Here is a 12421-nt window from a genome sequence, read left to right as displayed (position 1 = left end):
GAAGTTCTCGCCCGCTGGCCCCATCCTGTCCATCCGCGTGTGCCGCGACGTGGCCACGCGCCGCTCGTTGGGTTACGCCTATATCAACTTCCAGCAGCCCGCGGACGGTGAGCCCCCGAGGGAGAGGTGGAGCCGCGGGTGCGGGGGGTGGGGTGGTGGTGATGGACAGACAGACTGTATCCCAGCCACCAGCGCTCTTTCATCTCTGGCTACTCCCGCACCTTACATTTTGCAGCCAGGAAAACTAAGATCCAGAGTTGCAGGAGAAGGGCCCTGAGATAGCAATTAGTGTGCCCGGAGATCAGCCCTGGGATTTCTTTGGAAGGAATGATGGTAAAGCTGAAACTCCAGTACTTTGGCCACCTCATGCGAAGAGTTGACTCACTGGAAAGGACTCTGATGCTGGGAGGGATTGGGGGCAGGAGGAGAAGGGGACGACAGAGGATGAGATGGCTGGATGGCATCAACTCGATGGACGTGAGTCTGGGTGAACTCCGGGAGTTGGTGATGGACAGGGAGGCCTGGCGTGCTGCGATTCATGGGGTCGCAAAGAGTGGGACACGACTGAGCAACTGAACTGAACTGACTGTTTCACTGGTGCTCCGTCTTCCGGAAGAGAGGTGATGCTGCTGAGTGAAAACAGCCAAGGGCTTTGGGGTCAGCCAGACCTGGGATTGGAAGGCCAGCAACGGTGCGACCTTGAGCAAATGAGTCATTCTGAGGTTCAGTTACCTGTCTGCAAAATGGGAGTGTCACCTGCCTTGTAGAGTGATTGGGAGAAAAGCAATGCACACCAGCCAGTGAGGAAGATGCCCCGGAAGGCACAGGTGATGGTGCGTGGGGCAGCCAGGAGTGCTCGGCCTCGGTCTGCGGCCTTTTCTGACAGCAGATCTCGAGGTCTGTCTGCATCAGGCGCCTCCACTTTGGGGAACCCCAAAAAGCTGCCTCCCCTCTGGAGTCCACAGCCCACTTCTCAGAACTGATAGGATCGATCAGAGCTTGCCAGCTGGGTATGTCTTGACTTCTGTTCAGAGCCGAGAGGAGAAAAATTAAGAGCGCTGGGTTTTGTTGGAGCTCTGCCATGAGAGTGTGAGCTTGAGCAAGTCGTCACACTTGGCTCCTCTTTTTCTGTAAAATGGAACTAAGGCTTGTTCCCGAGGAGCATGGAGGGAATGGGGATTGTGTCTAGGAAGTAGTTCCAGTGTCATGTGGTACATTGTAAGCCCTCGGTAAGTGCTAATCTAAGAAAAATCCTGGTAACTATAGCAGGTGTAAGGTAACTCTAGCAGGTGTGAGACTCTGGAGACGTAACCAGAAGAGGCCTGCCCCAGCCAAGTCCACAAGGGGGCGCCTTTACTCTGAGGCTCCTGGGAGGCTGGGGAGGTTCCCGCCTCTGGGAGTTTGCTGGGGAGGTTTGGCTGGTTTCCCAGCAGGTGACTGAGTTGGATTCCAGGGAGATTTCCCCTCTGCTCTGCTTCACCCAGCCACTGCCTCTTGCTGTCTTCCGCCAAGTCCTGTACAACCTGATTTAATAGAATGGGAAATTGAGCTCCAGACAGGAGAAGGAGTTTACTCCTGGCTGTTTATGGCAGGACTAGATGGAAAACCCAGACTTCTCCAAACTTGTCCACTGAGTATTCCTCAGTTCCCCTCCATGCCTCTGAAACCTGAAGTGTCCCTGTAGCTGGGGACAACACGCCACCTGGCAGGACGATGGGCATATGCTGTTGTGCTTAGACATACTACTGTTTACCACATACCTATTTGAGCTAGGCACAAGGCGCTTTGCACAGGTTATTTAATTTTTAACACTGGAAAAAAAATGATTGATTTTATTTATTTGGCTGCACCTGGTCTTTATTGCAACATGCGGGATCTCTTAGTTGCAGCATGCAAACTCTTAATTGCAGCATGTGGGATCTAGTTCCCTGACCAGGGGTGGAACTCGGGCCCCCTGCATTTGGGAACATGGAGTCTTAGTCACTTGACCACCAGGGTAGTCCCACACCTTATTTAATTTTCAGTCTGTCTGACAAGCTGGAGGTGGGTGATATTCTCTCCCTTTGTTAGATGTAGAAAGTGTGTTAGTCAATCAGTTGTGTCCGATTCTTTATGACCCTGTGGGCTGTAGCCCACCGGGCTCTGTCCATGGAGTTCTCCAGGCAAGAATACTGGAGAGAGTTGCCATGCTCTTCTCCAGGGCATCTTTCCAACCCAGGGAATGAACCTGAGTCCCCTGTATTGCAGTGGATGCTTTACCCACTGAGCCACCAGGGAAGTCCTTGAGTAGTATAATCATCACCACTTCTTTCCAAGTATAGAAATGGACTCAGAGATGTGATGTTCACTTTCCCGAAAGCCATCCTCTTTGGGATCAAATCTCAACTTTGCTGGCCAGCACCTCTGAGCTTCACTTTCCTCAAACTCCTGCCACCCTTGTCATAGGGACCCTTTTGATCATTTCCCCTTCTGAGCCTCAGTTTGTCTTTTTATAAAATGGGGGTAGAAACTCATGCTCATTTCACTATGATAAAAGAGTTGAAGGAGAGCCTACCTGGAAGCCACACACATGAATTCTATTTATTCTTCTTGAGCCTTCAAGCTCTTATCTGGAGTGAGACCCAGCCAGTGGCTCATTTATTGATCGGCTCAGCTCCCAATTAAGTTGTTGAGGGCTCAGGGAAAGAAAATGCCCTTAATTAGCTCCTTTCTCTCCTCCTGTCCAGCTGAGCGGGCACTGGACACCATGAACTTTGAGGTGATCAAAGGCCAGCCCATCCGCATCATGTGGTCCCAGCGAGACCCAGGACTTCGTAAGTCAGGTGTGGGCAACATCTTCATCAAGAACCTGGAGGACTCCATTGATAACAAGGCCTTGTACGACACCTTCTCCACCTTTGGGAACATCCTGTCTTGTAAGGTGGGTGTGCCTGTTGCAGCGGGGGGGCAGGTGGTTCTGGGTTAGACACCTGAATGATGGGAGAGGATTAGCAAGCAGCACCTCACTTTACACTTTACAAGGTCTTATCAGTAAAGTTCCAGGTTCAGCTAGCACCTGAATGATAGTCGTTCTCAGTTTTATCTTCACAGAACTATTTAGTGGTCACCTATGGATTGGCTAACTATTGCCGAATAACCACCTCAATATAGCAGGTGTCAATAGCAACCATTTATTTTGCTCATAATTCTGCCATTAGTGGTTTGGGCTGAGTTCAGCTGGGCAGTTCTTCTGCTCTTAGCTGGATCCTTTATGTGCCCACTGAGAGCTGAATGGCTCTGCTTCTGGGGAGTGAGTGGTTGTCAGTTGGACTGTCCTGGCTTTCCTTCCTGTGGGCTTTCATCCTCCAGCAGGCTCGCTCAGGCTGTTCTCATGGCAGTAGTAGGGTCTCAGCAGGTGGAGAGCGGAAGCTCGCCAGGCCTCTTGAGACCTAGACTTAGAACTAGCACTGTCATTTCATTGTGTTCTACTGGCCAAAGTAAGTCATGAGAACAACCCAAATTCAGAATGAGAGGGCAGGAGACATCACAGGACAGAACAGGTAGATGCAAGAAGGCCCTTAATCGGGGCCATGATGGCAGTGGACAGCATGTTAGTAGCATTTCTCTTATGATGGAATGGAAATTTCCTAAGAATAGGGATCTTGTTCACCACTGTCTCCCAGTCCCTAAATGAGATATGGAAACATAGTAGGTGCTCAATAAATATTTGTTGAACTAATGGCTGTATTATCATTTGGAAAGGAATGTGGGCATTTCTCTGACTTATAGTTGAGGGTCAGGGGGCCATACCGCTGGCTAGTCTGTCCTGACAGGCCTAACCCTGGGTGTTTTTGCCCTCTGATTTTATGAGGATGGTTGGTCAGTTACCTTGCAGCCTTTGGTATGTCCAGCCTTCTGGGGAGGTGGCCGGGGGAAGGGGGAGTGATGGCGCCCCTGTGTGTTAGAACTCTTCCTTGACTCCTACTGTGTGACAGGCACAGTCCTGAAGTTCTCAAGTGAGGACTTACCCTCTTTCTGTGAGTGAGGGGGTATTCTCGTGACTCAGAGGGGCACACAGACTGGAGGAGGTGCATTAGCTGCTAAAGGCGCTCCATGATGGAAAGAGCTGTTTCCTACCTCTGAGGATCAGTGGAAGGGGAAGTCGTAACTGTGTGCTAAGTTCCTACAATAAGAATAGCAGATTTTCCCAGTACTTTGCGTGTGCAGATCTTCTGCATATATGTCCTCATTGAATTTCCTACAGTGGCCTCTTAAGATGTAAATAGGAGGATCTCTGAGTTACCGTGGAGGGCAGAGAGGCTCAGAATTGGGATCACTTATTCCCAGTTATATGTTACGGGGGTGGGAAGTAAGTGGCTAAGCCAGAATCTGAAGCAGTGGGTTTGCCAGCTTAGTTGAAGCTAACTTAACAGGGATGAGTATGTCTGTCCTCATCATTGAGGGCTTGAGGCTCCCTTTGGGTCACTGAGGATTGGAACGAAAGCTCTGTGTGACTTGGGCAAGTCTTTGCAGGCCTAACGAAGCCCTGTTGGGGGCCTGGTTAGGTACAAAGCATTCAATGTGGTCCATTAGCCTGAGTGTTTGCCTTCATATTTTATGAGGATGGCTGGTCAGTTACCCTACCCAAGACCTTGGCATATCCAGCCTTCTGTGGAGATGGCGAGGGCAGGAGAGAGATTGGGAGTGATGGCACCCTCTGAGTTAGAACTCTGTCTTGCATGCTCTCAGCCTGTTGGGAGGAAATGGTGAGACTTTTAGCAACAGCAGGAAATTGAGCTCTGAGGGAGATGCATTGGGATCCAGGGAGACAAAGGCCCAGGAAGGATAGTGCCCTGAATGGCTGAGGAAAGGTTTGTGAGGCATGGTGGGACTCCCCTTGATCTGGAGCCAGGATCCCCAAGTGCAGACGTCAGCCAAGCCTACCAAGCAGAGAGGCAATGTAACATAGTTGGTTAGACCTTGGACTTTGGGACCAAGAGTCCTGGGTTCAGATCCTGCCTCTTTCACTTTCTGGCTGTATGGCCTTGGGCTGGTTGTTTAAGCTCTCCATACCTCAGTTTCCTCTAAAAGGGGACAATGACAAAATCTACCTCGTTAGGGTGGTGGTGAATGTATTGGTTGGCCAAAAGTTTCATTTGTGCATTTCCATAACATCTTACAGATCCCCTTGAATGAAATTTTTGGCCACCCAGTGTTAACTCAGGTAATTTTCACAACACAGGTAGCCCTTGAAAGAGTAGTGGACTTCCCATTAAGCATATGTCAAAGTGTTACTTGCTCTTTTGTGTCCAACTCTTTGCAACCCCATGGACTGTAGCCCACCAGGCTCCTCTTTCCATAGGATTTCCCAGGCAAGAATACTGGAGTGGGTTGCTATGCCCTCCTCCAGGAGATCTTCCCAACCAGGGATTGAACTAGGCTCTTCTGCATTGCAGGCAGGCTGTTTACCGCTAAGCCAATGGGGAAGCCCATTAAGCATCTACAAGAATCAAATAATTATTTCTGCTGGCTGGCTGACCTTGGAGAAGTCATTTATTCCCATTTTCTCCGATCAGGCATTTGAGACTCAGAGGATAAGAATTGCCTGGGAGGGTTCTTATGACAAATATATCAGTATGGGATGCCCTTAGCAGGTGTTTGGCTCGGAGTGGGGCTCAGTCAGTGTGATTAAATATGAATGGCAGAGCTGGGCTTGAGTTGAACGTGGAGGGGCCCTACTTGGGGCTTGGAGGGGTGTGTGTTGGTTATGGATTTGGAAGCAGGACTTGTGCAGCGCCAATTGGAGAGCCTCAGTTGTCAGGTTGGTGTAGTTCTGTGGATTGTAGGAGCTGCTGGGGGTTATTCCCAGAGAGACATGGTCACAGTTACATTTTAGAAAAAGTGTCACACAGGTCAGCCCAGAAAGAAACTGGGTTGGGAAACTGGGATGGTGGTCGAGGTAGAAAAGTGTCACTTTGCCGAGTGGGGGCAGTCCCCTCAGTGAGGGGAGCCAGGGACCCCATGACACAGTCACTAGGGGTCTTAGTGCAAATTCAGCCAGAGGAAGGGGGACTCTCTGAACCCAAGATCTTTCCTGTTCTTGAGGTCTCTCCTAACTTGAGAGGGGAGCCTTACAGAATGGGAGTAGGATGTTTGTGGATCTTTTCAATATTTGAAACAAGTCTGCTGTTGAAATAACTAATTGGTAAATGTTTTTTGAAAATATTTATTTGGCTGCAATTTTTGTTGAAGCATATGAACTCTTAGTTGTGGCATATGGATAGGATCTAGTTCCTTGACCAGGGATCGAATCCAGGCCCCCTGCACTGGGAGCATAGCGTCTTAGCCACTGGACCACCAGGGGAGTCCCATTAATTGCTACAGTGTAAACAATGTGGAAAGAAAGAAAAAAGATTCCATCACTTTCAACTCTAGTTCCCCAAAATAGTAATTCTTAACAGTTTTGTGTGTCTGTTTAAAAATTTCTTTGCCAAGGTATGGAAGCAACCTAAGTGTCCATCAACAGATGAATGGATAAAGATGATGTGGTTTATATATGCAATAGAATACTACTCAGCCATAAAAAAGAATGAAATTTTGCCACTTTGCAGGAATGTGGATAGATGTGGAAGGCATTATTCCAAGTGAAATAAGTCAGGAAAAAACAAATACTGTATGATATCGTTTATATGTGGAATCTAAAAAATACAACAGATGAGTGAATATAATTAAAAAAAAGAAGCAGCCTCACAGATATACAGAACAAACTAGTGCTTGCCAGTGGGGAGAGGAGGAGGGACAGAATAGAGGTGGGGGGCGGTGGGAGGTACAAAGTATTGGGTGTAGGCTTGCTCAGGGGTGTATTGTATAACACACAGAATATAACCAATATTTTGTAATCACTGTAAATGGAAAGTAACCTTTAAAAATTATATAAAAATAAAAATATAGCCATCCCACACTTTCCCTCCTTTCTTTCCTTCCTTCTTTTATCTTTCCCCTCTCTGTCACTTTTCCATTCTTTCTCTCTCTCTTTGTCTCTCTCACTGTTCAAATGGTTTCCACTACATATGTATTTCTTGTGTTAGCAGAAACTTAAATGTTATAAAAAATGCCAAAAAAAATGTTCTCAAATGTGTAGATGCCCACTTGAATCCAAGTGGACTCAGTTTTTTCCCCGCAGGTAACAATATACCTTACAGGTAACTCTGCCAGCCATGAAATCTCTTCAACTATGCATACAGCAGACCAAGATGTGTTATTTACTTAACCAGTCTTCTCTCTTCTGTCTCTCTTTTTTTTTGGTCTGCCAATAAATAGTTTATTTAAAACAGATCAGCATTAATAAAATGTACAAATTAAATGTATAAATATTAGAAACAGTGTATCATTATTATTTTACTATATGCCAGCGACAGTGAAGTGAGGTGGTTCAAGTCTCAGTTTTGGTATTCACTAGCTGTACAACCTGGAGCAAGTTATGAAGCCTCTGTTTCATTTCATTTATCTATAATAGGGGTTAATAACTTCTACCTCATAGTGTTATAACAGGGATGAAAGAAGTTAATTTCACACAAGCAGCATTTGGGACGCCAGTCTCCTCTTGATGGACACTTGGGTTGTTTCACGATGCAGCAAGGGAGGGCAAGTGACTTGAATCTAATCCTTTTATCCATCGCGTTAGGAAGATCATTGAAAGCTGGTCTGTGGTATAGACAAGACCTGTGTTCAATCTGAGGATTCTGTCCGTCTTTACTGTGTGATCTTAAGCAAACACATTGACCTCTCTGAGCTTTCATTTCCCATCTGTAAAATAGGGCTGTTGCGTGACATAGGGTTGTCTTGACAGGCAGGGAGCCAGCACTCAGATATTAGTCATTTATCACGATTGTCATTCTTTTCTATGGGAACCTCCTGCTGGATGCTCTGTGTCCTGTTTCCCTGTGGTGCAGGTGGTGTGTGATGAGCACGGCTCCCGCGGCTTTGGCTTTGTGCATTTTGAAACCCACGAGGCTGCGCAGAATGCCATCAGCACCATGAACGGAATGCTGCTGAATGACCGCAAAGTGTGAGTGAGGAGGTGGGGGGCGAGGGGTCAGGGCTAAAGGAGCAGAATCATGGTACCACCAGCCTGGGACCAGTCCTACTGCTGCCAGCTAACGGACACTGGACACGGAGCAGCTTCGGTCTTACTGGCAGTGGTACCTCACATGAGCTGCTCAATCTCCTGGGGACTCACTTTCCTCAAGTAAAACATGGGGCTGCTGACATGTGTTGGAGGGTGATTCTGAATAGTAAATGAGGAGATGCTTTGGAGATTCCAGCTAATGGCCAAGTCATCCATGGACTCAGTGGTCTGTTTCTGTTTTCCAGCCTTCTCAGTATGGCTGTGCACTTTATTAAACCTTCTGCGTCCTGGGATTTGGAGACAGGAAGGAAGGTTGGCATACGCTTAGCCTGCCACTTTCATACCTTTAAGTTTGGCGTCTTTCCCACTTTACAGATGGAAAATTGAGTCACAGGTGCTGGAAAGAATCTGCTCTGGTAATTCTCACTTAGTTCTGGTTTTTTTTTTTTGGCTGCGCCGAGTCTTAGTTGCAGCATATGGGATCTAGTTCCCTGACCAGGGATCAAACCCAGCCCCTTGCATTGGGAGTGTGGTGTCTTAGCCACTTGACCACAAGGGAATTCCCCCCTAATTCTGGTTCTGCTCATCAGATGGCCCAGCCCTAAGCCTGAGGCTGAGCAGTGGAGGAGACTTTGAGCTGGGAAATGCCCAGGGTCATTTTGTCCAGAGTTTCTCTCTCAGTAAACCTGAACTTTGGTGGGCTTTTCCTGAATCTCCAGAAGCGTGTTTCTATTTTTGGCAGGTTCAGTTTGCCTGTTTTCCTGTTACTCCGTTTCCTTCAATTTTTGTTGCCAGCTGTAACTATCTTGTGCTAAATATCTTATAGGTACCTCAAGTTTTTTTATCCTTTATTTGTTTTCCTTAATCTAGGATAGTTTCTTAGATTTTATGTTTATGTGGACTTGGAAATTACAATTTTTAAGCTTCATATTACATTTAAATTATTTCAGGGCCCCCCACCCCCACTCTGCCACCTGCCCCAGTGACTGGGATAAATTGCATCTGGTTCTCTCACAACCAGCACACCCAATACATGTTAAATGAATAAGCAAATCCCTGTGATGTGAGTTTGATCCCCAGTTTATTGGAATGACCATTGAGGCTCAGAGAGGTTAGTAACTTGCCGGGGGTCACACAGCTTGGCAACTACCAAGTGAGGACTCAAGCCCTTTTCTGTGTGACTCCCAACTTTGTGCTCTTGTGTCTTGGGCACTCAGCTGCCTCATGTGCAATAGGAGATCCAGTGCACTTGTCACAAGAGGAAAGTCATCTGAACCTTACTCTGGGACATAGAGTCTTGGCTGTTGGAGGTAGTTGGGTCTTGGAGTATTGTCCTGCCCAGTCCCCAGATGAGGAGTACAGAGGCCCTAAGGCCGGCGGCAATTGATTCAAGTGACCCAGGCCTGCTGGGCGGGCTGGAGCAGGAATGGGGGTGGTTGATGGCAGCCGTAGGCAGCTGCCTACCCTGTCGGTATGTCCACAGCTTCGTTGGCCACTTCAAGTCCCGACGGGAGCGGGAGGTGGAGCTGGGTGCTCGGGCCATGGAGTTCACCAACATCTACGTGAAGAACCTCCACGTGGACGTGGATGAGCAGCGCCTGCAGGACCTCTTCTCCCAGTTTGGTGGGCGCATTTCCCAAGGGAGTTGAGGATCACTTCTACTCCCAGCTCAGGCTGTGGGGAGGGCCCCCTGGGGCTTCCAGAAGGCTTTGGGGGACGGTGGGGGACATCTTGAGGCTTCCTTGACACCCCTTTGAGCCGAGTTGCCCTTCCCAGGGAAGATGCTGAGTGTCAAGGTGATGAGGGATGTCAGCGGCCACTCCCGAGGCTTTGGCTTTGTCAACTTCGAGAAGCATGAGGAAGCCCAGAAGGTAGGAGCATCCCCATGGCCCTGTTTCATGGAGGAGGTGCGGAGCCAGGCCTGGGAACAAGGGAGATTAGGAGCAGAGGGCTCCAGCTGCCCATGGAGGAAAAAGTCCCTTCCCAGATTGGGTCCACAGGAGCCAGGGCCCTTCATGCCTGTGGTGAAGGCAGATACCTTCTACCTCCTCTGGTTGCTTCCATACCCTGAGGTTGGCTGGCTTTTCACAGAATCTTACTACACGGGACCTAGTAGGGGCCTTTGAGACAGCCATTGTTTTGGCCCTGCACATGGCATGTGGGATCTTAGTTCCCTGATCAGGGATCTAACCCTCACTCCCTGCAGTGGAAGCACTGAGTCTTAACCACTGGATCACCGGGGAAGTCCCAGCCATTACCCTCTTCTTGACTTGATGGTGGGATTGAGGCCAGGGAGGGGCAGTGTCATGTTATTCCTTGCTTCCAAGCCTTTGCAAAGTTTTCTCAAAACTTCCCCTCCTGTATTCTTTAGACCAGTGCTGTCCACTGGAAATATAACATGGGCCATGTGTGCAGTTCAAAACTGTCCAACAGCCACGCTAGCAAGGATAAAGACACTCCTGTAATTTTAATAATATATTTTGTTATTCAAATGATCACTTCAATGTGATATAACAGTGATACAATGGATTGTGATACAAAATTTGTATTGATAACACTGAGATTTTTACATTGCCTTTTCTGTACCAATTCTTTGAAATCTGGTGCCTTTAGCACATGTCAGTTCAGATGCCTTATTTCAAGTATTCAGGCGCTGCATGTGACAAGTGACTGCCATGTTGGACAGTATAACTATAGATTATTGACAGGTCTCAGCTTATACTTTTCCCTCCTCAGGAAGCCACCTCTCCTGTCCTCAATGCTTCTGATGAGGTGTCCCTCCTGTCTGTCTCCATCTTTAGCACAGATTCTCCTTCGATAGAACTGAGGGCAGGGACTGGGTCTTGTGTCACTGTTAAATCTCTAGTATCGCTGGTAGGTACTAGGTACATATATCCTGACCTAGGGAAAGGTTCAAGGTCATACTATGAGTAACAAAGGGTTAATGTCCTATTTTGCCTCCCACCGTGAAGCTGGTTCCATGGCTGCTGCCCCATTAGCTCACTGGTCATGGAAGAGCTCAGCCTATGGTGGGATCCTGGGCCCATCTTGAGAGCAGCTGCTTCTCACTGAGCATGAACCACGGGCCAGGCGCTGCCTGGTTTTTCATATGCTCTACTGTAATTATCAGGATCCAGTAAGTTGTAGCTAAGAAGACAGATCATTGGAGTTAGAACCAATTCTTTCTATGAAGTTTTGTCCTTAAGTAAAGGGCTCCTTTGAAAACTAAGTTTTTGTGTGCCCTTGAACAAGTCCCGTCCTTTATGTAGACTTTGATTGTCCCAACTATAAAATGATAAGTTGGAGTAGATGGATGAAGCTGGCAGGGGGAACAGTGGTCTCCAAGGTCTTAGGTAATGACCTGAGACTAATGTAGACAGTCAGTTCTTGGGGGCCCAGTGTTTTTACATATATTTACCTTCATCTGCATGTTTAGGTAGAGAAGCAAGTCATCATCATGTGAAAGTATTTACTAATGAACTGACCACTTAAATATTCAGTTCCTTCCAAACATTTCTCCTCCCTAACACCAGTGTCTAATCCACATCTTTGAGTCAATACACATATGGGTCTGCCTTTTGCAGATTTTTGCAGATGAATTAATGCAGACTCAGTTCATTATGAATGGGTTGCAGAAAGACATTGTACCTCTTACAGAAGGTATAGGATTTCATGGAATCAAAACTACTGACAGTTTGGGATCTGGCAGGCTTAGGTCAGTTAACTGAAGAAAAATCAACAAGGGTTAAGAAGTCAATGCTTCTAATCTAAAGCCTTCATAGTTAGCAAAAAGGGTTCTCTTTGCTGTGAAACCCCAACATGAAGGCTGTGGATGATGGTATCACACCATTTTGAAAGAATGATGCTTGTTGCTTTGTTCAAGTGATCAGTGTGTAGTTATACTTGGAAGCTAAATATTGAGTATGGGAAACGTTGCAAATTAAAATTTCACTTTTCAAAGTAAAGCTCAAAGCAATTAAAAAAAATATCTACAGTTTACTCTGAAATTTTGTCCCATGCTTTTTAAAAAAATGGATTCATTTTAAATGGCCTTGATCCTGCCTGGTACCAGTTACTCTCAGCTAACGAGGCTGGCCTGGCTTGCAGGTGGCGCCCCCTGGACCCAGGAGATGGGACTGGAGGCCAGGTTAAGGCCAAGGGCTCATGAGAGTGGTTACCAATGAGGTAACTGGCTGCCTCTTCTCTGCACAGGCTGTGGTGAACATGAACGGGAGGGAGGTGAGCGGGCGGCTGCTCTACGTGGGCCGGGCCCAGAAGCGGGTGGAGCGGCAGAATGAGCTGAAGCGCAGGTTC

At 47.6% G+C, this 12421-nt stretch overlaps 1 protein-coding gene across 1 annotated transcript in view; it reads left to right on the top strand.

Annotated features, from left to right (window-relative positions):
* PABPC1L (poly(A) binding protein, cytoplasmic 1-like) overlaps nt 1-12421 on the top strand; it is a 24954-nt gene that overhangs the window by 1935 nt on the left and 10598 nt on the right. The window contains exons 5-10 of the mRNA XM_010841005.1: nt 5-107; nt 2727-2920; nt 7932-8047; nt 9591-9730; nt 9884-9978; nt 12320-12414. Of these exons, the coding sequence (XP_010839307.1) occupies nt 5-107; nt 2727-2920; nt 7932-8047; nt 9591-9730; nt 9884-9978; nt 12320-12414 (743 nt within the window). The remainder of the gene's footprint in view (nt 1-4; nt 108-2726; nt 2921-7931; nt 8048-9590; nt 9731-9883; nt 9979-12319; nt 12415-12421) is intronic.

Source organism: Bison bison, unplaced genomic scaffold (assembly GCF_000754665.1).
Source record: "Bison bison bison isolate TAMUID 2011002044 unplaced genomic scaffold, Bison_UMD1.0 scf7180017864154, whole genome shotgun sequence".
In the NCBI taxonomy this organism is placed as follows: Eukaryota; Metazoa; Chordata; class Mammalia; order Artiodactyla; family Bovidae; genus Bison; species Bison bison.
Note: the sequence above shows the minus strand (reverse complement) of the source record. Positions and strands in the feature narration are given on the sequence as shown.